Source organism: Hipposideros armiger, unplaced genomic scaffold, assembly GCF_001890085.2.
Source record: "Hipposideros armiger isolate ML-2016 unplaced genomic scaffold, ASM189008v1 scaffold_30, whole genome shotgun sequence".
NCBI classification, from domain to species: Eukaryota; Metazoa; Chordata; class Mammalia; order Chiroptera; family Hipposideridae; genus Hipposideros; species Hipposideros armiger.
This window is the reverse complement of record NW_017731380.1, coordinates 3,058,531-3,083,268: the sequence shown is the minus strand read 5'-3', so window position 1 is coordinate 3,083,268 and position 24,738 is coordinate 3,058,531. Positions and strand designations below refer to the sequence as shown.

At 41.4% G+C, this 24,738-nt stretch overlaps 1 protein-coding gene across 1 annotated transcript in view; it reads left to right on the top strand.

Annotated features, from left to right (window-relative positions):
• TANC1 (tetratricopeptide repeat, ankyrin repeat and coiled-coil containing 1) overlaps window positions 1–24,738 on the top strand; it is a 236,068-nt gene that overhangs the window by 89,151 nt on the left and 122,179 nt on the right. The window contains exon 5 of the mRNA XM_019636822.1: window positions 16,562–16,762. Coding sequence (XP_019492367.1) covers window positions 16,562–16,762 — 201 coding nt within the window. The remainder of the gene's footprint in view (window positions 1–16,561; window positions 16,763–24,738) is intronic.

Sequence of the window (24,738 nt, the reverse complement as noted above, 5' to 3'; positions counted from 1 at the left end):
TCAGCATCTTAGCTGTAGAGGGCAGTGTCACTGGCCCTCATATGTGGGATCCGAACCGGGGCCCTCTGGCGTCCTAAGCCAGCTCTTAACCAATGTGCCACTCAGCTGGCCCCACTTCTGTGTTTTTTTAAAATGGTTTTTGAATGGGCAGCCAGGCTTGGGAGCCACTGGTGTGCTGTGTGTTCCTGTGTCTATGCAGGGACAGCCCCAACCTCCCATGGCAGAAGGATGTGTATGTGACTTTGAAAACTCTTAGGAGAAAGAACTCCCCCATTATCCAGTAAACCCTGTTCTTGGCAGCCCTACAAAGGTGGATTTGAAATAGAGATGTACAAGCAGATGAGTGAAAAAATTCCATTACAGAAATAATGAGGGACAGGCTTTGATCAAAGTAATGTGTAAATTTATTTGGTTCCTGTGGTTATGCCAATTTCTCATCAGCATTTGCTGATTCTCACACTTGCAAGTTCGATACACAAAAATGAATATGTATTGAATATAATTTTGATATTTAATTTACATACAACCATATAGAAATTGCTTAGAGGGCTGTTTTCCCAGAGTGATGCTAGAGAATGAATGAAGTGAGTAGCTTGCATTCCAGTTTATATTTGAGAAATCATGATTAGAATGGAATGTTAATATGGTTAGCTGTGCTGAGACAATATTGACATTGTTGCTAAGATATTTTACCAGACATGTCATTGAGGCTGCTGTTTTGAAAACTGAGCAATGATCTTTTTTGATGATGGAGGAGGAATATAGCAAATAAAATGGCAAGGGCAGAAAATGTAAAGTCATCTCATTCTCTCCCCACTCCCTGTCCCCCCCCCCCCCAGCCAACAATACAAGCCTGAAAAGGATCCTGTTAAATGGCCACATACACACAATTGATTTAAGTCTGCTGCTTTCTAGAATGTGTGCACAGAATTGGTTGTATTGCATTTGTAATGTGTTTTTGTGGGGGAAGAATCTTTAAATGCTGCCTAGAAACGTGGAGGCATTTTTCACCAAATGTTTATAGATCCCATTTTCCTTGTAAGGAGTTGAACTAAGATAAATGGTAGCAGCTCCTTTGTATTCTCTTTCTCGTGTAATGAGGCCTGAGGCCTGTTGGCAGCCAGCTTGGCTGACAGGACTGCCAGAGTTTGGATATGAGTAGTTAGTGAGGGGGTGGTGTACTGGTGATGGTATTGTTCTAAAAGCCTTTTTGCCTCCACTTATTTTTCCACCCCCAAAATGTCAGCATGTCCAATATGACAGAATGTTCCTGATGATTATCATTCAAAGAAACACGACTTGCTAAATTATCTGTGGAGGATAATTTCTTCAGCACCAGACAGTACTTTGTGCTCAGTATGCACCTTGGTTAGGTGACCCCCGTGGTGTGGGAAGGCAGGCCAGGGGAATGCCATGGTTAAGAATTCTGACTGTGGGCTCAGACTGCCTCGGTTCACATCTATATTTGCCGTTTAGAGGCTGCAGGACTCGAGGCAATTTACTTAGCCTCTCTGGGCCAAAGTTTCCTCATCGGTAACACGGTGGTAATGACAGCATTTACTTTAAATGGAATAGTATATATAAATAGGCAAATGTGTATAAAGTGCTTAACAAGGTGTCTGGTACACAAAGTAAGGTCTGAATAACAGTTGGCTTAATCATTTTCATTATTAGGGCAGATACATTCGATGAGCATTCATATAGAGTTTAAACAGAGAACTCTATAAATATCCTGATGCTACTTGGGTACTTGCTTAATGCAAAGTTCAGGGTAAGTGAGCTCCAGCAGTTATAGTGGGGCTAGGTGTGTAATTGAGATGAGAAATGGCTTGAGGAGTTGGATGTCTATTAGTGTGTAGGTGCAGGCCCAGGGCTGCCTCATTGCACAATCCCGGGCACCATTTACGTAGATTTAAAATGTGCAGGATGGTGGTCCTACCCTCATCATTCCTCATGTCACTCCCTTCACCCCAAAAGAAAGTTCTGTGGAAAAAGTGGAGTTCTTTATGTTGTTGTAAATTAAGAAGGTATATTCAGGTGGGGTTTTGGGGGGGATAGTTGAATGTTAAGACAACGATTAATTGGTTGGAGATTAGAAGTTAGAAGCAGGGTAGTCAGTGTAGACAAAGCTAGGGTCATGAGGTTTCTTTTAATTACTTTGAAGTACATGTGGTAAGGAGCTGGATCTTGGACCATTGGGGGCTGTGGGAGGAAGCCAGTCCTGAACTTCACTGTGAGAACAACCAACAAGGAAGACCACCTGACGTCAGGAAGACCTGGGAGAAAGATGACTATGGACAGTTTGGGGTAGACGGACAAGGGCAAGTCTGAGCCAGGTGGATTGAATAAAACCAGCGTGCACAGTTAGAGGTGCCTGGATATGGACAAGTGAGCCCCCCTTCCTGGGAAAGGGGCTCAGGAGAATAGGAACTTGACAGGCGTCTATGGGGTGGGGTTGGGGGGTGGGCTTGCTGGGAAATCTCTGGAAGTAAAAGGAGATGGATATGAATTTATGTTTCAAATAAACGTTTAACGGAAAACAAAATGTTTTATCTCATAAAATAGACTCACACAAAAAAATCAACATATGTCTACCTTAAAATGTAGAAGAAAGGGGGAAAAAACAACAACACATTGTTACTTCCACCCTCTTAAGCCTAACCACCATCCACATTTTACTGAACTTCCTTCTGGCTTTTGGTGGTACATATTATTTTCCCATCGTCATATGGCAGATACAAAATTTTGTATACTGGCTTAAAGGTTTATTCCACATGTTTTTTAAAAAAGTTGACCATATGGTAAACTCAACTTTTTTCCTTTTTGTAATTTCAGTTCCTTGGCACTGAAAATGGTCATTGTGGTGTTGTGTTACTCTGCTGGTTTGGGAGGATGGGAGGGGTGAAAGGAGCTTTCTCTGCCCAGTGTGACAGTCGTGCCAAAAATGTTAGCCATTGTTAGCAAGCTCTGGCACAGGGTGCTATTGTTTTAAGAGGTCACCAGATAAAGTAAGAGATTCTTTCTGCACTATCGGGTGAAGGATATGGTTCGGAAAACACATTTCCTGAATGAGAAGGTAGTGGAAGCAGTGGAGGGGACTCCCGGCTGAGTGAAGCATTTGAAAGCTGGGCTTGGGTGATAGTGTATTGCCTTTTTTTTAATCAAAATATCCCACTGTTGCATAATTAAATTTGATTCTTAAGTAATTTTTTTCCTCCTCATGAAGGATAAATGGGCGGTGTATTTTCTGAGCCTTTGAGTTTTTGATTGATACCACACTTAATAGAAAACTTAGTTCATGCTCTGTGCTCCCTCACGTTTTGTAGATGTTGCTTTTTGACTCCTAGCTTTTGGTGTTGAGAAGTGTTGTGGATGGAGTGTGTTCTCCAAAAAGATAATGTGGAAGTCCTAACTCTCCATACCTGTGAAAGTGACCTTATTTGGAAGTTGGGTCTTTGTAGATGTAATCAAGTTAAAATGAGGTCCTACTTGATTAGGTGGGTGGGGCCTAATCCGTTTAACTGGCATCCTTAGAAGATAAGAGACAGGTGCACAGGGAATAATGCCCTGTGATTACAGAGGCCGAGATCGGAGTGATGTGTCTACAAGCCAAGGATCACCAGAAATGAAGAGAAAAGCCTGGACCAGATTCTCCCCTAAAGCCTTCAGAGGGAGCATGGACCCTTCCCAACAACTTGATTTTGGACTTAGAGCCTCCAGATATGGGAGAATACATTTCTGTTCTTGAAGCCACTCAGTTTGTGGTACTTTGTTACAGTAGCCCTAGGAGCAAGAAGTCTGAGGGCAGTTGGGTTCTAGGTTCTGGTTCCTTTGAAAGTTATTGTGGTTTTATATCCCATTAATTTTGTTTTTAACCTGGCTGCTTGTGATAATTATTTCTTAAATTATTGACTTATTTTTTTATTATTGAAATTATTTTTCCAGGTGTCTAGGTGTGAGTTTCCCTTCAGGGAAACAGCCTGGAACAGCAGTTCTCAACCTGTGGGTCGTGACCCCTTTGGGGATCAAATGACCCTTTCACAGGGGTCGCCTAAGACCATCAGAAAACAAAGATATTTACATTATGATTCATAACACAATTACAGTTTATAGAGTAGTAACAAAAATAATTTTATGGTTGGGGGTCACCACAACATGAGGAACTATATTAAGGGGTTGTGGCATTAGGAAGGTTGAGAACCGCTGGCCTAGAACATAGTGGGTCTATTTTAATCTGCAAACTTCAGTTCACAAAAGATGTTTTTTTTTTCTTTGACTTCTTAAAATTAATTTATCATGTCTTTATTTCTTATAAATGCCTCTTGTTTTCTGCATCTATAATCTTGTCTCACATCATGAAAATGTTTGTCCCTTTGCTCTGCATACGGGGGAGACCACCTCAAGCTTGTTTTTATCATTGAGTGGACTTTCTATTTTGTTAATTCTATACTTTATTTCTGAAATGTGGGTCATAATTTGGCTTCTGTCTTTTCTTTCCTTTAATCTTAGTCTAACCTACAGAGAAAGTAATCTAAAAATGAAGTGCCGTATGAAGGGTGTAGAGGCCATGTCATCCTACATGAGGGTGCCAAGTGAGGGTGCCAAGAAATTTACTGAAATTTTTTTCTCAGTCTTCTTTCTTTGAGTCTTCAAGAAGATATTCCCTTTCGTGTCACAAATAAGCTATTTTCTCAGTCTCCCACCATTTGTTTGAGAGTGTTTGGGGGGTTTGATTTTCATCAAAAGAGGAAAGGTCTCATCAGTACTGTTTTACCTACCTGAGTGTTGGTTCCTGCTGGGAGGCTGGAGTGGATACCACAGCAGACGCCAGGGTAAGGGACTCATGTCTCTTCCACCTGGTGGGCTGATATGTGGTTAGGTCACCAATTGTTGTAACAAAAACAAAGGATGTTCTGTTGTCATCCTTGAAATTATTGGGAATTGTTTTCTTTTCTGGCACTGCCGTATCTCGTTTATGAACTGGCAAGTTTTTGTCTTTCACTTTGTAGTTACAGGTATCTTCTCAGGGTTCTGGGAGAGGCCTTGTAATGACTGCTAGCCAGAGGCTGTTTTACACAGAAGTAGGAATTCATACCTTACCTCTAACCTACCTGCTACCATGGTGACTGCTTCCCCTCTTCCTTTTACCTCTGTATTCCTTGCTCCTGTCCTGCCTCTTTCTTTTCCCCTTCCTGCCCTGTCTCTGGCAGACCTGATGTCTCCCCAGGGCTCTGGATTCTCCTGTGCGAGCTGTATCCACAAGTGTGCCCACACTGCACCCCAGCAGCGGAGGTGACCAGGACTGGGGAGAAAGCCAGGATGAAGGGTGGGAAGACACGAAGCATGTGCCTACACAGAGCCCCCTGATGATGGGAGCGAGTATGCTCCATGCTGCTGAGACTTCACTCTCCTTCAGAGCAGGGCACTGGTTCTCTTCCTTCTTCTTCTGTCCTGTGTCCACCTCAGCTGAGTGGAAACCAGCTCACCTCCGAGCAGACAGCACCGCACACTGTCACTTTAAACAGTCTTTGTGGAATAGAACTTCCTTTCACCCACTTGCTGAGTTCGGCCATACCAGGTGGCCCTTTTAGACTTCAGATCTTTACATCAGCACATGGTTCAATCCTAGGGGATGAACATTCCAAATATTTATAGGAAACGTATGTACATGGGAAAAAATGTAAACCGTATAAAAGCATATACCTCCATCCATGCTCCCAGTTGGTCAGTTTCCGTTCCCAGAGGCCGCCACTGCTCCTGGGTCCTGTGTGTCCTTGTGGAAACCCTCCATGCATGTGCAAGTGCGTATGTTTACATATGTTATGTAAACACACAGTGTGTCTGCACATGTGTATATACAGATGCACGTGTGTGTGTGTGTGTGTGTGTATACTCTCTCTCTCTCTCTCTCTCTCTCTCTCTCTCTCTCTCTCTCTCTCTCTCAAGGAAAGTCCATCCTGAAGAATAGAAACTCTTATTTGAATCATCTGATGATTGAGTATTCCCTCAAGTTTCTTTTACTTTTCATCTCTCCCCCCTCTTTTTCTTGTAATAGGAACACAGGTGTTTCAGATATTTTCACCACTTTCTTGCCTCCTTGGTTCTCAGTCCTAGCTGCACGTGAGAATCACACAGCGAGCGCCTGAGCCTTACCCAGGACCAGTAACGGATGTCTCCTTGGGAAGGGCTCAGGCTTGGTTTCGTGCAGAGACTGGCAGTGAATCGTGTTCACTAGCAGCAGGCCTGGCAGACCTGAGTCTGAGTGTGATGTGTCCGATGGGACCCGGGTACTGAGGATACCTGACAAGGAAATGTAGACTAATGAATTCCGTGCAGATTTAAGATGAACCCTGCCAGGTTGCTTTGGCACACAGCTGTCTCACTTCTTCATTCACCGGGGCCAGGCAGGGTGGCAGGATTCGTTGGGCTGTGTGGCGGGAACGGCATTCTGAGCATCCACCTCAGGCAGAGACTGCAGGCCCCACGGCTGCAAGAGTTAATGAATTTCCAGCACAAAGTGAACCAAGAAGAAACTGTTTAGGGGGCTTGATGACTAAACATCTATCTCAGATCCACTTCGCTTGTGTGGTGACAGCATAAGGTGTGACTGAAAGAGAATTAATGATGGCTGAGTCTGGGCACCTCCCAAATGGAGTGTTCCAGGAGTGCTGTGGAGCTAATTAACCAGCCAGCACGAAAAGTGAAAATAGATGAGGGAACAGGTTTCTTCTCACAGTGGCCCAGTACTGCGTGGAGACCTACATATACTATTTTTGGCTTTTCCTATTAAATATACAAAATGACGTAATGTTGAAAGGCCCCTGTCAGTAGCCTTTTCTCAGGGGAGTGGTACCGAGAGGATGGACCCTGCCTGGGTTCAGACCTAACTCTGCCACTTGCCAGTGTCCTCCGGTAAGGTACTTGATGCTTTCTGTGCCTCAGTTTCCTTACTGAAGGAAGGGCATAATATTAGCACCTACTACATGGGATGGTTGTGTGGATATGATGTAATAGGTAGGAAGAGTCTAAAAGAATGTCCTAACATAACACATATCTCATCTAAAAATCATGTTTTTGTTTTGTTTTTTAAATGTACCCCCCTGGGGCCTGGGAGTGGGAGTTTTTCTGAGGTCATAGATTCTTAAAGCTCAGAAACTGTTGCATGATGATATGCCTTCAAGGGAAAACTTTGACAATTTAGAGAGGAAGTGCCAGTCTGTTTACTCATCATCTGTTTGGTTCTATAACCATTGCGTATTAAGAATAAAACTGTGGGGCCAGCCGGGTGGCACGTTGGTTAAAAGTTGGCTTGGGACGCAGGCTCTGAGCAGCAGGGCCCATGTTCGGATCCCACATGAGGGCCAGTGACGCTGCGCCCTCTACAGCTAAGATGGTGAACAACAGCTCAACCTGGAGCTGGGCTGCCATGAGTCGCCGGGGACTGGGCTGCAATGGGGCTGGCCGGCAGCTGGCGTGCACTTTCGTGAGCTGCCAAGAGCCGCCTTGAGCGGCTGTCCAGTGGCCAGCGAGCGACTGCCTCACCCGGGAAGAGCACAATGATAATACCAACATGGGCCAGTGGAGCGACGTCCTCCACAACTGGACTGAAGAACAAAAGGACAGCAACTTATCTGTTCCCCTCCCCCAATTCCCCAATAAAAAAAGTAAAAAAAAAAAAAACACACAAAAAAGAAAACTGTGAAGAGAGTATACTGATTTCTGTTGAGAACCCCGTTGGTAGAATTTTGAAGACAAAGAGGCAAACTTGTCTCACTGACCAGATTTTTCTGTATCCTGGGAGTTAGCTGCTTTGTTGCCTCTTAGGGGTATTGTTTGAGAATTTGTCACGACGGTGTGAATAATGTTTTGGAAAATTGCTTTCTTGGGTGTATTAATCTTTCTTTTTGAAAATGCGCATGAACAATCAGTCTGGCTAGATACTGGGGGAGATCCTATACGATGTAAAATGCTTTACAGTGCTGTCCCTTACAGAGAGAGCCATCTGAAGTCTCCAAACATCATGATATCGGATCTTATGGGAGGAAATCTTTTCCAATTTTCTAGGTTTCTGTAAATGTGTGTGCGCGCGTGCGTGCCTGCGTGTGTGTGTGTGTGTGTGTGTGTGTGTGTGTGTGTATGTATATATATATGTATATATTAGAGTTACGTGGTTAGAAAACCTCAGTTGGGAAATAATGTTTTAAGAATCATTACTGCACTCCCAGGCAGGCACCGCATAAAACACGCCGAACTCCTTTAATGCCCTAGTTAAGTGTATCGCACAAGTCCCGTTTTCTGAACTGGATAAACAGAACATCTTTTCTCTCTTTCTATTCTGAGCTTCCATTCTCCCCCTCCTCCACCTAGCCACTTCAACAGCGCAATAAATGGAAACCTTATTTCCTGCATCTGCAGACCTATTTACCTGAACGTCTGAGCTCACCCTTGCCTTTCTCAGTCTGCTCTTTCTGAAATGTGCTTTTCCTTTCATCTCCCTGGCTTCGTTGCCCTTGTTTTTTTTTTAAAGCCTTCTCTAATCCTGCACTCCGTGTGCTTTAATCTGTAGTGTTGGACTTTGCCCCTCTGCATAGCCGCCTTTAAACACGCATTATCTCCCAGATTCGCATTTTCTTCTATTATGCATTTAAATCCCTTTTCACAGTCTGTAACAGTGGAAAAAATTTAAAATAAAGACCTATTATCAAAAGCCATTTCTGCCAATTTAAAATGCCTTATTGAATGGCTTTACCCCCTTTGATAATTCCATTATCTTTGCAAACTGTGACTTGGATTTGCAATTCTTTTGTGTGTATGTATGTGTATATGTATTTACTTATATGTACACACAGGAAGACGCTTATGCCCTGGTGTCCTTTCTATTATTCTTGGAACTCAGAGAATTGGTGATTTTAAAATAAGAAAAGATGTTAGTGTGTGTGTGTGTGTGTGTGTGTGTGTGTGTGTGTGTGTGTATGAATGATAGAGGCCATATGTGACCTGTAAAGCCTAACCTTTACAGCAAAAACATGCTGACTCCTAACAGGGTTAACTCACTTAAAAACATGTCTGTCTGGGGGACCTCCATATATTTTTTTTTTCCAAAGTAAAGTTCCTAACCGTATGGAGTAATGAATGTGTTAGAGCTTGAGTTGGCCAGTTGGTGGGACTTCGGGGAGCAGTTCTAACCTGCAAAGTGCCACCAACTGGCCAGCTCAGGCCTATGCCCCAGCTTCCTGTCTGTGAAGCAATGTGATTGGACCAGATGCTCTCTGAGATTAAAAGCATGTTGGGCTGGATGTGAGTGTCTGTGGTGTGTAAATGTTCCGTGGGAAACCCCTGCCTCCGGAACAGGAGGAGGCCTGGTAAATGGTCCGTGAGTGATGTCATCATGGTTTTCCTACCCTGGAGAGAATGCATCGTCCTACCTGGTCTGGGCATTTCTGCTGCAGCAACAGGAAAGGTGATTGAAGTATGCTTCCCGTCACTTAATTGAGATGGGAATAAAATAGATCACAGTGGAAAAAAAAAAAAAGCATCTATTCAAGGCTAAAAGAAATGTGCCAGCCGTGCTGGTCGTTGCAGTGAAATGTTTTTAATTCCTCTTCAGTCTCCTTAAGTGTCTGCTGAGGAATGTTAAATCCACTGGAGACTCTCTGGTGTTATATTGCCCAGACCAATATTGTATAGCTCTCGTGGATGCCCCTGAGAGATGGTCGCTTTCTGCCACTGGCATCATCTACATCCTTGTGATGCTCTTGGACTGACTTTGACCTGAATTCCTTTGCCCTCGTGCAGTTAAAACTCCAGGCTCCACAGGGCTGTCTGCAGAGCTGCTGAGCCGCTGGGTGACTCCATTTGCTTTGTGCCACCTGTTCATACATAAAATTCTCTCCCTGCTCTGTGCCTTTGTAATAAAAGGAAACTGGAAGTTGGGGATCTTTCCTTATGTCTGAAGAACAAACCAACAGAAAGACATGTTTGAGACTGACATGACAGTGAGATGTCAGAGTACACTTGAAATAGAAACCCTTCTCTCCAAACCCCGTCCCTAAATCCCGTTTTATTGCCAACCACATAAAATCAAAGTGCCAGAGCACAGCTGCTCCAAAGGCTGAAAGTCCTCATGGTTACTGCATGCTTTGGAAACTCACCCCCACCAGACTCGCAGTTAATGAAAATATTTGCTCTGCTTGATATAAACAAAGTTTATGGGCAGGATTCGTAATCAGGAAACTCTTATTCTCTTTTACCCTTGAACCCTTAATGTCTCTTGTATCACAGTGGAGAATAATAAGTATTTAAGAGAATAACCCTTTTTCAGTAATGAGCTTTACTTTTTATTTCTGGTCTTGTCACAAGAGCTGCATTTCTCCCTAATTTTGTGTCCCCATCCAAATTAAGGAACTTGAAGTCTGGGTTGTTTTTCTTGCATAGGGTCAGAAATACTCGTGTGTGAGTAGGAAAGATAGTGCCTTGTCATAGCGCCTGCTCCTACCAGGCCATGTGACCACCAAGGTAGGTGACTTAGGCAGCATAAGGGCAGCCACGGGGCAGTGAGGCTCTCTTCAAACCATGTGGGAAACCAGTGTCACCTCTTCAAGGCCCCTGCCTCCACGTCCTGTGTGTGTAACCCCCTGGGGTTGTGGGCTGTGGCCTCAGTGCTGTCCAAGTTCTTGTCTGTCTCCCAGTGTTTCTTGCCTAACATCCAGGAATCAGTGACCAGGAGCTGTTCTTGTAGGCTCAGCACCTGTTTGCATTATTAGGATGAGACCAGTGTGGTGGTTGGAACTGGTCATGAGAGCCAGATATTGGACCAGAGAAAACAACGGTCCCTGACACTTCCACAAGTCTCCTCAGTGTGGTGGACATTTCGCCCCAGTGGGAGCAGCCTACTGATTCGTCCCCAGCTCTGCCTGAAGATCCATTTCATTACCAGACAGTCAAAGGAGAGGCAGCTGGGAAACTGCGTGCCCTGGCTCAAGACCTCAGGGAGGTGGTTTCTGAAAGAGTTCAGGCTTGACCATGGTGGCGTAAGACTAGCTCCAACGTCCTGGGAATGGGAGGTAGTGGTATCTGACACTGCAGCCTCAGGAATCAGGGTAGGCGAGGGTTGCAGGAAGGCCAGAGGTAGAGACATTGCCATTCATGTGGACTTAGAAGGTAAGGATCGCCACTAACTCCTGCCTGCTTCCATCCCTCAGGGACAGAAGGATATTTGTCTTGGGCGTGAATATTCTTGTTTTTGAAAATTCTAGTGAGGGTTGCCTGGTAATTGTTTATTTTTTTCTTCAAATACCAGTCATTTAGGCAGTTAGTGGTAAATCTTTGGTTTCCAAGTTTATTAAAACCCCTTCAAGCATAGCTGGCCCAGGTGAGACCCAAATTACCTTCCTGATGTTGCCACTGCGGGACCCATGGCTTTTCTGTTCCCAGAGCTGCTGGTTTTCGGTTGCCTTTGAAAGTCAGGCATGAGCTTGTTTACCTATTTAAACACCACCCCCTCCAGGCCTGTGGAGGGGTGACTCCCTTCTCACATGAAAAACAAGCGCAACCATGCAATTGGAGCTGGACGGTTGGGGTTGCATCCCCTTTGAGCCTGGTGCACAGAGATCTGCAAAACCTGAGTCCCTGCCTGGCTCAAGAGTTTTCAACTTCAATCCAGGCCCTGATTTTTCGCAGTCAGGAAGGCCTGGTCAGGACCACTTGGATAGCATTTGTCAGAGAGACGAGTTTGCTTGTGGGAAACTTTCTAAAACTTTCCAGTTCTGCTGTATATTATTTAGAGCTTGAAAATGTTTTTAATCATCAGGATAATGATTTACCTCCTCTGCTTGCACTTCCTAAGTTGTGACTTAGTGAGGGGGGAGGAGCTGATCAGTCAGACAGGAACAGGATGAGGAGAGCCTGGGATCTGAGTACTTGAGGATTGGCTATATGTTATGTATGTTTTTTCAGAGAGGCTGATCCTGGCCTACATACTCCCTTCCTTGTGTACTCTCTTCACTCTAATTGTATCCTCTGTATTTTTTCTTTGAATCTGCTTACGCTAGAGCAGCGGTTCTCANTTTCCATGGTTTTAGTTACCCAAGGTCAACTGTGGTTTGAAAATATTAAATGGAAAATTCCAGAAATAAACAATTTATAAGTTTTAAATTGCATACTATTCTGAGTAGCATGATGAAATTTTGTGCTGTCCCAGCCACGACCTGAATCATCCCTTTGTCTAGCATATCCATACTGTATATGCTACACGTCTATTAGTCATTTAGTAGCTGTCTATCTGATTGACTGTTGTGATATCACAGTGCTTATGTTCCAGTAATCCTTATTTTATTTAATGGCTCCAAAGCAGAAGAGTAGTGATGCTGGCAATTGAGATATGCCAAAGAGAAGCTGTAAAATGCCTCCTTTAAGTGAAAAGGTGGAAGTTCTCAACTTAAGGAATGAAAAAAAAATCGTATGATGGGGCTACTCAGATCGATGGTAAGAACATATTTTCTATCCATGAAATTGTGAAGAAGGAAAAAAGAAATTCATGCTAGTTTTGCTGTCACTCCTCAAACTGCAAAATGTATTGCCACAGAGTGTGATAAGTGCTTAGTGAAGATGGAACAGGCATTAAATTTGTGGGTGGAAGACATGAACAGAAAATGTGTTCTTATTGATGGCAACGTGTTGCACCAGAAAGCATGGAGCCTATACAAAGACTTCAGCCAGGGATCCTCTGAAATGAGTGAAACCAAGATATTAACTGCAAGTAAGGGATGTTTACACAGATTCAGGGATAGGTTTGGCCTGAAAAATATAAAAATAACTGGAGAAAAAGTGAGTAAGCACATTCACATAACTTGTATTACACTATATTGTTACAGTTCTATTTTATTAATTATTGTTAATTTTTACTATGTCTAATTTATAAATTAGCTGTATCATAGATATGTAGTATAGGAAAAAAACATAGCATATGTAGGATTCATATGTATAGGAAAAGATGTAATATGTGAAGCCTGACAATTAAATTCGCCAACTCATCCTAGCAAAAGCACTACACACCTCATTGCTGAATATCACTACGATCACCTTCTAACTACTCCCCTTGGGGAGCTATGCACTGATACCAGCTCCTAGTCTACCCTTCAAAGCAATTTTGGAACTCTTTTTCTAGAATGGCTATCAGAGCTGTTGTCGAATTATTCTTGATGTCCTGAATGTCATCAAAATGTCTTCCTTTCAATATTTCCTTCATCTTCAAGTAAAGAAAGAAGTAATTGGGGGCCAGATCAGGTGAGTAGGGGGGGGGTGTTCCAATACAGTTATTTGTTTACTGGCTGAAAACTCGCTCACAGGCAGTGCGTGTGAGCAGGAGCATTGTCGTGATGCAAGAGCCATAAATGGTTGGNGGGGCTATTACGAACAATGCTGTTATGAACATTTGTGTATGTCTCATTTTTGTGTGATGTATATATTCATTTTTTTCTTGGGTAGTACCTACCTGTGGAATTGCTGGATTGTACGGTAACTCTATGTGTAACCTTTTGAGTACTGCCAAATTGTTTTCCAGAGTGACCGCACCACTTTGTATTCACACCAGAAAAATATGCGATTTCCAATTTCTCTACACCCAGGCTAACACTTATTATTGTCCATCTTTTTTATTATAACCATCCTAGTGCATGTGAACTGGTATCCTATTGTACTTTTATTATTAAGATGTAAGAATTCTTTTCATATTCTAGATACAAGTTATGCAATATACCTTTTTCATATTCTTGATACTATTGTTTCAAGCACAAAACATTTTGATTCTGATGTAGTCCAATTTATTATTTTGCTGCTGTCCTTTTGATGTCGTATCTAAGAGACCATTGCCTAAACCAAAACAAAGACTTACACCTTTGTTTTCCCCTAAGACTTTTATGTAGTAGTTTTAACTCTTACATTAGGTCTATAATCCCTTTTGTGAGCAAATATTTTGTGTATGGTGTGAGGGAGGGGCCAACATCATTCTTTTACACGTGACTATCCAGTTTGTCCCAGCAGCATTTTTGAAAAGATAATTCTTTTCCCGTTGGTCTTCGATTGACCAAGTCATTGGGGTGCCCTAAACCATTTCTGTCATTCCACTTATTCCTTTCCTTTTTCTCTTCACTAGCTCTATGTCAGAACTTTCTCTGTCAGAGCGGGCCTCAGGTGTGGCTTGCATCTCTGCTTCATCCAGTCTTCCTTTATGTCTCTCTTTTCCCTATGTGAGAAATAGCTTCTTGCTCCAAACACCTGTAGTAGCGCTCCCCTCTTGACAGCCTCGTGTTGCATTTCCCTGCCCTGACATTCTGTGAGCACCTTGTCTTTGTTTCCCTTTGGAAGCCTAGAATGCAGGATCTAATCATGTTCTTCTGTTTACCCTTGTGAGAGGGCACAGGGATGTACCTGTTAAAATGAATAGGATTTTAGTAGTCTGCGTTCATCATCTCCATGTGGTCAGTTGAAACTGTGAATGGACACATAGCAATTGGAGTGTAACGATAACTTACATTTATAAAGCTAAGAACACTTTCCCCTTATCTAGAGAGAACTGATACTTTAATTAAGGTCCTACCTCTCTCCCAGGGCTTTTGTCCCATCAAGCAGTGATCAAAGGGGAGTATGTTTTAAACTGGGCTTGTGAGCAGCCGTCTAAGCCCTGCTTTTCTACGCTCCTGTCACTCTCCTGTTTTCTTAGGCTTTTGGCATTTTGGCTGCGTGTTTCCCGCCACCCGAGGTTAATGATGACTGGAGGTTTTATCGAGTCACACTTTACAGCAGTGTCAGCTGCACCCTGTGGTGGTGTCAGATGGCGGCTAGAACAAACCCAATCTCACGCTCAGAAATGAGTGTTTTTACCTCGAGAAAATTGATGGGGGCAGGGGCAGTGGTGGTGGGAATCTTCTTTTTGATCATTTCTGATTCACAGAGAAACACAGAAGCCCATGGAAGCTATTGTATCTGTATCTGACATTCGTGAACGTTAGTGTAAAGTAGAAATAGAAGGAAAGAGGGATGTTCCAGCTTGAATCCTCAGATTTGTTGTGAAACAAGTCTGTGTGTCAGCAGGAATGGCTAGCTGTGTTCTAGGCAGAGGGGCAGGGGATGTGCAAAGCCTGAAGTGGGGAAACTAAAATGCGCACAGAATGGTGATCTCTAGAAGACAGGCTAGTAAGAAGTACAGGGCCTTACAAAAGGAACACTGGGACCATCAGCAAAACCTGTGATATTAGGGCCCAGAGCACAGACACCAGTAAGCTTTGCCTCTGGGGGCTTATGTAGACGAGCTAGCTAACAGTGTCCCGCAAGGAACCCTACCTCCTACACAAACGTTCTGAGAAATACAATTGAGGACACTTTTCCAAGGAGGCGTGTGGTTTTCTTGTCAACTCCATTACCAACGAAGTCCTCCTTTATGGTCAGAGGTCCTATGTGGCAGATAATGAGTTCACTTTTTTAAAAAGTGGATTTTATTTTTTAGAGCAGTTTTCGGTGCACAGCAAAATGGAGTGGAAGGTACAGAGATTTTTTTTGTACCTTCTCCCTTTCCCTACACATGCATAGTGTCCCCCATTATCACCATCCCCCACCAGAGTGGGGCATTTGTTAAATCAATGAACCTACATTGACACATCATTATTAGCCAAAGTCTATAGTTCACCTTAGGATTCACTATCCATGTTGGACCTTCTNTCGAGAATGTTTCATTTCAAAGTAATAAGCTTGTTTGTCCTTGAGTTCATTTAGGGACTGAATGCCAAGGAGAACCTGCTTAGTAAATGAGCCATGAGTACGATTTGGCTTGTTGAGTTGTAGGAGGGTGGACCCTATGCCTTGGGGTGTGTGGAGGGCATCAGATAAGAGAAGGGATGTATAGAGCTGGGGAGGCGGGGTATGTTGAAGTAGGCTAAAACCTCCCTTGGACATTCTAATGGGAGGAAAGTGATGGGAAGCCAAGGAAGTTGTGGAACGGATCTCGGTGTTTGAATCTGTTCTACTGATACCTATGGAAGACCAAGAACCCTCCTCCCTTACTCAAATCAAAGCTTCTTGTGGATTATTTATAGTTGATTTTGATCTAATCTCAGATATGTAGCTTTATATATATTTATAGCTTTATATACATACTCAGATATGTAGCTTTATATATATATATATATATATATATTTATATATATTTGATCTAATCTCAGATTTGTAGCTTTATATGTAGCTTTATATACTTTATATATAGATTTGTTGTGAATGAAACCAGATGAGCTGGTATGGTGCTTAGAAAGGGGTATGAGGAAGAATTCATTGATGCTTGAGTGGTGAAACTTGGTTTTTCCCTCACAGGGTAAAAAATTTTAAGAGTGGTATGAGAAAAAAATATCATTAAAAATATATTAATTGTATATATAGTATATATATATATTATGTATTCAATGCAAATACAGTATATGGGAATTATATTCTAAGAATATAGTTCTTAGGGATTGAATTTGCATCTACACTTAATGGATGGTCTAATCTAGGTTGTTTTTTTCCTTCACTCCAGGAAGTGACTTTGGTCCAGAGGCCTCCCCTCCAGCCCTGCCACTGTGCCATGGTGGCGACTTTTCCGTGGGCAGTCTTCCTGGAGCAGACGACACCTACAGGGTGAGCTTGGCCAAAGGTGTATCCATGTCTCTGCCTTCATCACCTCTGCTGCCTCGACAGTCTCACTTGGTGCAATCAAGATCAAACAAAAAATCCCCAGGTAAACAAGCAACAAAATAGCACCCAAACCAGCTGACTTGGTTATATACTTAATATACATATTGAAATTAAGCAAAACTAGCGCTTAGAAGAAATATGAGAGGCAGTGTTTTGTTTTTTTGGGGTTTTTTTTTGTTATGGTAACTTCTGGATGAAGGAAATCTTCTTAAAAAATTATGATTTGAACAGTCATTTCTTTAGTTCAACCTATATATAAACACTATTGATTGCCAATGCTAGACTTTTACAAAGATTCAAAGTCTTGTTATCAGTATTAGTGTTAACCATTGGTTTTGTTGTTTTCTTACTCATGAATTAAGGAATGCTTTAATCTAAACTCATTGTGGTGTATTTAAAGGGTTTGGATTTTGGCAAGTGTAATCTGATAACAGTTATTACTACCAAGTGTTGTATACTGATGTATTTTCCTTGGTTACATTATCCAGCATTTGAACAGCTATAAAATGTAATCATTTGTGAAAATTCCGACTTGTAAATCAGTGGGGTCAAAGGACTCATGGATTACTTGTTTAAAGTATTTTCACTTTCCTCATTGATTACCAGCTTTTTATACTTTGCATTACCAATAAAAAATCTATATTACTTAACTGGGAGAAGTTATGAATCAGATGTGAGGAAAGCCTTTCCAAAATGCTGATACCTGGAGCCATAAAAGTTCTTTGATCTTCTTTTAGGTTTGCTGACTATTTGTTTACTGAGGGCAGGACAATTGGGGGCTTTATCGAACTTATGGCCAGTGTAAGATTCTTCTCATTTATACATAAACATGTTTAGAATTAGCCTAAAATTTGCCCTGGGGCTGTAAAATTGATAGTCTTGTTTTTCTTGTTTCTGAAATATTTGTATTTCTTGGGATGTCACATGCACTGTTTCTGAATCAGTATGTAGATATTCGCAATTTGTGGGAGGGTATAATTAAGAGAGCAAATCTTAAGGCTTTGAATGTTAGAAATGGTGCTATGAATTGGTGAGTATCCAAAATATTTTATTGTTCTAGAGCTTTCTTATTTTGGACAACATTGTTTACAATCCAGTTATTAGCTGGAACTTGGAAACCATTTTGGTATGAAGTGATTTCCTGTGCCAAGGAATCTGACCTGTTTATCAGTATTTGGGGAAATTCCTGGAATGTCCTTTCTTCCCTTTGCCCTCCCCCTACTGCTGTATCTCTGTCAGACTTCTTTTAAATCACAGTTTTCACACTGCCTTTCTTGCTGGTTACTCCATTGGTAGCACTCCCATTCTGTAAATTCTTCACAGCATTTTACTTTTTCCTTTATCAGTGACGCCATTTGTCCTTTTTTCTTGAATCAATGTGTTTATTTGCTTCCTGTGTCTGATGGAAGGACGAGGATGATGTCTTTTCTAAGTATACCTCATTTATATACAACATAATACAGAGAATTACGAACCCATCTGGTTCCTTAAGGGACCTCAGTTGAGGGCAATGCCAAGTGCAAAGATCTGACCATTAGAGCAGTTTTCCTTCCTATTCTCTGTGCTCCTGCACATGACCTGTTGCTTGGGCCTTAGGACAAGTGACTACTTGAGAGACTAGAGATACTACATTTCAGCTATAACTTCATTATTAATAAATTCAGTGTTTGTTTTAGTAGGAACTTAAATCTTCTTTTTAAATGTATGTATGTATTGTTTTTTCCAGCTTTATTGAGACACAATTGACGTATAACATTGTGTAAGTTTAAAGTGTAAAAGGTGGTGATTTTATATGTGTATATATTAGAAAATGATTACAGTAGGTTAATACATCCATCACCTCTCATAATTACAATTTATTTACTTATTTACTTAGTGGCATGTTAGTGGGATGTTCAGTAGCAATGAGTGGCATGGCAACCCTGGGAAGTGTGGCTATCTAGAAGGGTCTCAGAGACTGTAGGCTCATCGGCAGGAAAATCCCTGAGAAGGCCTTATCTCCTGCATCCTGACCAAATTTGATATCTTTAATTTTGAGAAAAGAGCCTAGAGTTTGTTTTTCTCCGTTGGAACAAAATTTACTTCTGCTGAATTCTTTGCAAGGCCTTACGAATAGAAGGGAGTAGTTCTATAACATTCAACCTTTTAATGGGTTAAAGAAAATACTCTCCGTATTAGATGCTTTTGGTCCAAATGGTATTTAAATACACTATGCAGATTCTTCTCTAGCAGAGCACTGCTGTGTAGTGCCCAAGTTTGTGCAGCAAATTAGTGTCTGTCTCATCGTGGTGCTTTGGCTTCATTGCCTTCGTAATTTTAATTCAAAAAGGAAGGTTCAGGGCAGAGGTGCTTGCTTAAAAATGGCGTTGACTCAGACTACCTCAGACCATAAGCAGCATTTTTACACACACAGATTTCTCGTTCAGCCATATTGTTGCAAAACAATCCAGAGCCCTGAGGTTCTTTCTACCTGCCTGTAAAGATAGCTGACATATGGTTGTAAGTGTATACTGGATTTAAAAAACAGTCACCAGCTTAAAAAGCTAGCGCTGTTGTTGCTGACGATACAGTCAATACAGGGTGCTGTGTGAGCAGCTGTGTGAGCAGCGCCCAGAGGTGTAGAGCCCTTCCTCTTTGCTCCTCCCACCCCAGTGGGATCTTATCTTTCAGACTCAGCTCTGAAATTACCTTGATGACTTCTGTTCTCATTTTTAAGACAAGACCCCTTTCTCTATTGTTGAAGAAGGTGCTTGAAAAAAAAAATCCAAACCTGTTTTACTTGTTTGGATAGAAACTCTTTACTAATTGATGCTAATCAAGAAACTGTCAAGGACTGAAACTGTTATTCTAGCAAAGGTCAAACACTATAAACTCCTGTAATAGGCACTCACACAGCCTGTAGTAATGAAAGTTTGTATACTGGTAACAATTGATCATTAGCTCCTGGGCTATGGGAACCCTGAGCTACAGACAATTTCATTAACCTTCCAATAATGTAACCCCGCATTTTATGTGATTTTCTTACATTCCACTTATATTGCTAGTTATTATTTTTATTTACTCTCCTGCTACCTTGCTCCATTTGTTTATATTTTTTTCACTGCTAGTCAGAAGATGCCATTTTCTGAGCATTTCAAATTTTTGGTTTTTTTCTAAATGGAAAATACATCTTCTGGTAATGAAAACAAGGACCAATATCCATTAAAGTATTTCTGTGGCTATTGCAAGCCTTTTTGGATTAAGAATTCATTAATATTTGTAATGTATCCTTTTGTCTTCCAGAGGAGAGCAAAGCCCATTTCCTGTGGTTGATTTATTAGTAATATCATTAGTTACTTTATATTTGGATTACATTTCCCAGATCACTTTGGGTTCATTATGAAACAATCACAAGGTAGGGCCTGAATGAGAAGCCACTTTTTAAAATATTATGATGGCGTAAGGACAGCAGATGGTAACAAATGGGCAATACTGCTTTCCTCGTCCTCGCCTGTATGGGGACACAGGGTCATGCTGGCTATCTGCACCTTTGCTGCTTCCAGTTCCAGTTCTGTCACCTTGACAGAGCTGATGTAGCAGTTTTGAAAACCCCTCTGGCTGTCTGTTTCTTCAAGGGAAAAACCTCAAAGCTGACAGTCTGTAAAGTGGAAGACTTTGATTCTTGGACCATGAGTTAATGTCTGCCAGGGCTTTCCCAACCCCTCCCCCGAGAGTGTTTCTTTTAGAAAATTTGGAAATCCCATCATAGAAACAGAACTACTTTTAGCGTTATGATTGTCTAGCCTTTTTTTAAAAATCTACATCTAAACCTAAAATCACACATGCTCTGCCTTTTTCATATTGTGAGCAATTTCCAGTTTGCTTGAAGAACTTAATATTTAATGTCCATTGTTTTCATATTTCATAATTGATTTTTAACTAACTTCCAGTTTGGGGATATTTCTGTTATTTTTTGGGATTTAAGAAAAAATGTAGCATGAGCCAAGATGTTTCGTTTTGCTGTTAAATGCTCATGAGTTTTTAATTGTGGTACAATGCACCTAAAATGGACCATCTTAACCCTTTTTAAGTGTACAGTTCAATAGTGTTAAGTACGTTTACATTGTTTTGCAGCCAGTCCCCAGAAATTCCCAATGGGAATATTTTTGTCCGGTAATATTTAATACACAGCTGATATCTCAAGAGTGGCAGGTTCCCAGAAGTGGAATTATTGAACTAAATGGACTGCATTTTTAAAGATTTGTGATACATACTGTCCAGTCACTTTCCAGAAAAGCTGTATTGATTTCACATTCCCTCCAGCGTTCTCTTGAGAGGCTTCTTTTTGAAGTCAACATCTTCTGGGAACGGTCTCAAATGGATGGTGTTGGTGGTAGGTGCTTTGTCAGGCCCAGTTGTGGACTTCTGAGAATTAATAAGAGGAGGCTGAGAGAAGTCATTCTGTAACCTTTCTCTTTTGAACTTCTTTTCTGTCTACACTTGGCATTTTCTTTCTTTCCATGACACTGTGTCAGGGAAATTATCACATCTGAGTCAGATCAAGTTCATGGTCAACACAACACTCACCTGGCTTCCAGTTTCTACAACCCTGCAGTCTCTGTTTCACGATGTGGATCATGGAGGATCATAGACATGTCAGGGTGGGCAAGGCCTCTAGAGCACATCTAGTAAGTCCTCTTTGCAAATATGGAAGCAAAGATGGTGCATCTTTAAGGCACTTGGCCCCAATGCACGGGTTCTTAGTGGAACTTGGCCTAAGCCGAGGTCCCCCTCCATGTCCCCAGCACATTTTTCCTATGCCAGCCTGCACTGTGTTGTCTGTCCATTTATGACACAAGAGCTGTAAACGACGTGGCCTTGTGTTCTGGTTGCATGTACATGGGGAGGTCTAGGGCTTAAGGCTGTGCACACGTACATCTGTGAGACTTCCTCTTGAGGAGGTGGAGAATAACACAGGAAATGCAGTCCCGGCACAAGTCTGCCTGTAGAACCAGCTGATTCTAGGCCCTGCTTTTACCTCTGAGTGATCAGGGCCACAGGCAGGGATCTGACCTTCAGCAAGGACAGTTCCTCCTGCTGTGGTGAATAGGATGACATTCTTTGTTTTTTTCTGGAGACTTATTGTATGGCAGCCTTCTCCAAGGAGTAGGTGACCCTGCCTGTTCTTACTGCCACGTGCAGCTGTGACCAGAACACACACACTTTCTCCTGTTGGGAGTTTGCACAGAGAACCGTGTACGTGAGTTTGCTCCACTATGAACCTAAGGACCTTTGAGTGCCATTTAATCCCCTGCCCTTGAGTCCTGGTTCACCCATACACGATTTGGCTGTTCCTTGGAACCACCCCAGAGTTTTAAAGAATACTGATGCGTGGGTCGTACCTTCAGAGGTTCTGATTTAATGCATATGAGGTATTGCATTGCAATTTTTTAGAAGCTTCCCGGGTGATTCTAACATGTAGCAAAATTTGAAAAACTCAGATTAAGCATATGTGGCTATATTACAATTCCTCTTCAGTGAAGGTAAATACTCGATATTGATCTCTGTTTTCTAAATTTTAGAAATGATATTTGAGGAGGAAAATACATTACGATTTGTACAAAATAAAGATACAGTAAATTTTGGTTCCCTTCATACCCCTAGAATGACAACTACTTTTGACAGTTGGTGGAATGTCTTTCCTGCTTTGTTTCTGTAGTATATAAACACAGTGTATATGCCCATTCCCCAAGCACTGGACATGTACAAGGTTCCTGGTTTTCCACTATAGAACAGTGGGAGAACATTCTTGTATATTAATATTTAAAGGCATCGCTGATATTTTGTTGAATAGACTATAAAAATGGGATTACCGGGTGAAAACTTGTTAACGTTGAAAATGAATTTTTATATCCTTATTGGTCATTTATACTTTTTTCTTGGGAGAATTTTTTGTAATGTTTGTGCTCTGTTCTACTGGGGCAATATATCTTTCTTACTGAATTATCACAGCTTTCTTATTGTTTATTTTAAGGCTATCAGTCATGTAGGTTATTAAAATTTTTTCTCAGTTAATTAGGTTTATAGTGTTGTATGCCTCACAGTTTTTGTTTTCTCAATTCAAATTTAAATATTTTTTCGTTGTGGTTTATCCCATTGCATTTTTAAAAAACAGCTTTATTGAGATATTTTACATACCATGTAATTAATCTATCCATTTAAAGTTTATGGTTCGATGTTTTTTAGCATTTTCACAGGGTTGTGTGCAACCATCATCACAATCTAATTTTAGAACATTTTTATCTGCCTTTAAAAAAAAATTCCCATTAGCACTCATTCCACATTCCTTTCTACCACCCCCTTATCCCCTACCCCCAACCCTAAGTAACCACTAATCTGCTTTCTGTTTCTATGGTTTGCCTATTGTGGGCATTTCATATAAGTAGAATTATGCAATATGTAGTCCTTTTTTTTCTTATTGGACTGGATTAAGAAACTGTGGTACATTTATACAATATGTAGTCTTTTGTGATAGATTCTTACATGTAACAATTTTTTCTAGGTCTATCCATGTTGTAGCATGTCTGACTACTTCATTCTATTTTATTACCAAATATTGTATGTGCATGCCACACTTTTAAAATTCATTCTTCAGTTTGTGGACATATGGGTTGTTTCCATTTGGGGCTATTACGAACAATGCTGTTATGAACATTTGTGTATGTCTCATTTTTGTGTGATGTATATATTCATTTTTTTCTTGGGTAGTACCTACCTGTGGAATTGCTGGATTGTACGGTAACTCTATGTGTAACCTTTTGAGTACTGCCAAATTGTTTTCCAGAGTGACCGCACCACTTTGTATTCACACCAGAAAAATATGCGATTTCCAATTTCTCTACACCCAGGCTAACACTTATTATTGTCCATCTTTTTTATTATAACCATCCTAGTGCATGTGAACTGGTATCCTATTGTACTTTTATTATTAAGATGTAAGAATTCTTTTCATATTCTAGATACAAGTTATGCAATATACCTTTTTCATATTCTTGATACTATTGTTTCAAGCACAAAAAATTTTGATTCTGATGTAGTCCAATTTATTATTTTGCTGCTGTCCTTTTGATGTCGTATCTAAGAGACCATTGCCTAAACCAAAACAAAGACTTACACCTTTGTTTTCCCCTAAGACTTTTATGTAGTAGTTTTAACTCTTACATTAGGTCTATAATCCCTTTTGTGAGCAAATATTTTGTGTATGGTGTGAGGGAGGGGCCAACATCATTCTTTTACACGTGACTATCCAGTTTGTCCCAGCAGCATTTTTGAAAAGATAATTCTTTTCCCGTTGGTCTTCGATTGACCAAGTCATTGGGGTGCCCTAAACCATTTCTGTCATTCCACTTATTCCTTTCCTTTTTCTCTTCACTAGCTCTATGTCAGAACTTTCTCTGTCAGAGCGGGCCTCAGGTGTGGCTTGCATCTCTGCTTCATCCAGTCTTCCTTTATGTCTCTCTTTTCCCTATGTGAGAAATAGCTTCTTGCTCCAAACACCTGTAGTAGCGCTCCCCTCTTGACAGCCTCGTGTTGCATTTCCCTGCCCTGACATTCTGTGAGCACCTTGTCTTTGTTTCCCTTTGGAAGCCTAGAATGCAGGATCTAATCATGTCCTTCTGTTTACCCTTGTGAGAGGGCACAGGGATGTACCTGTTAAAATGAATAGGATTTTAGTAGTCTGCGTTCATCATCTCCATGTGGTCAGTTGAAACTGTGAATGGACACATAGCAATTGGAGTGTAACGATAACTTACATTTATAAAGCTAAGAACACTTTCCCCTTATCTAGAGAGAACTGATACTTTAATTAAGGTCCTACCTCTCTCCCAGGGCTTTTGTCCCATCAAGCAGTGATCAAAGGGGAGTATGTTTTAAACTGGGCTTGTGAGCAGCCGTCTAAGCCCTGCTTTTCTACGCTCCTGTCACTCTCCTGTTTTCTTAGGCTTTTGGCATTTTGGCTGCGTGTTTCCCGCCACCCGA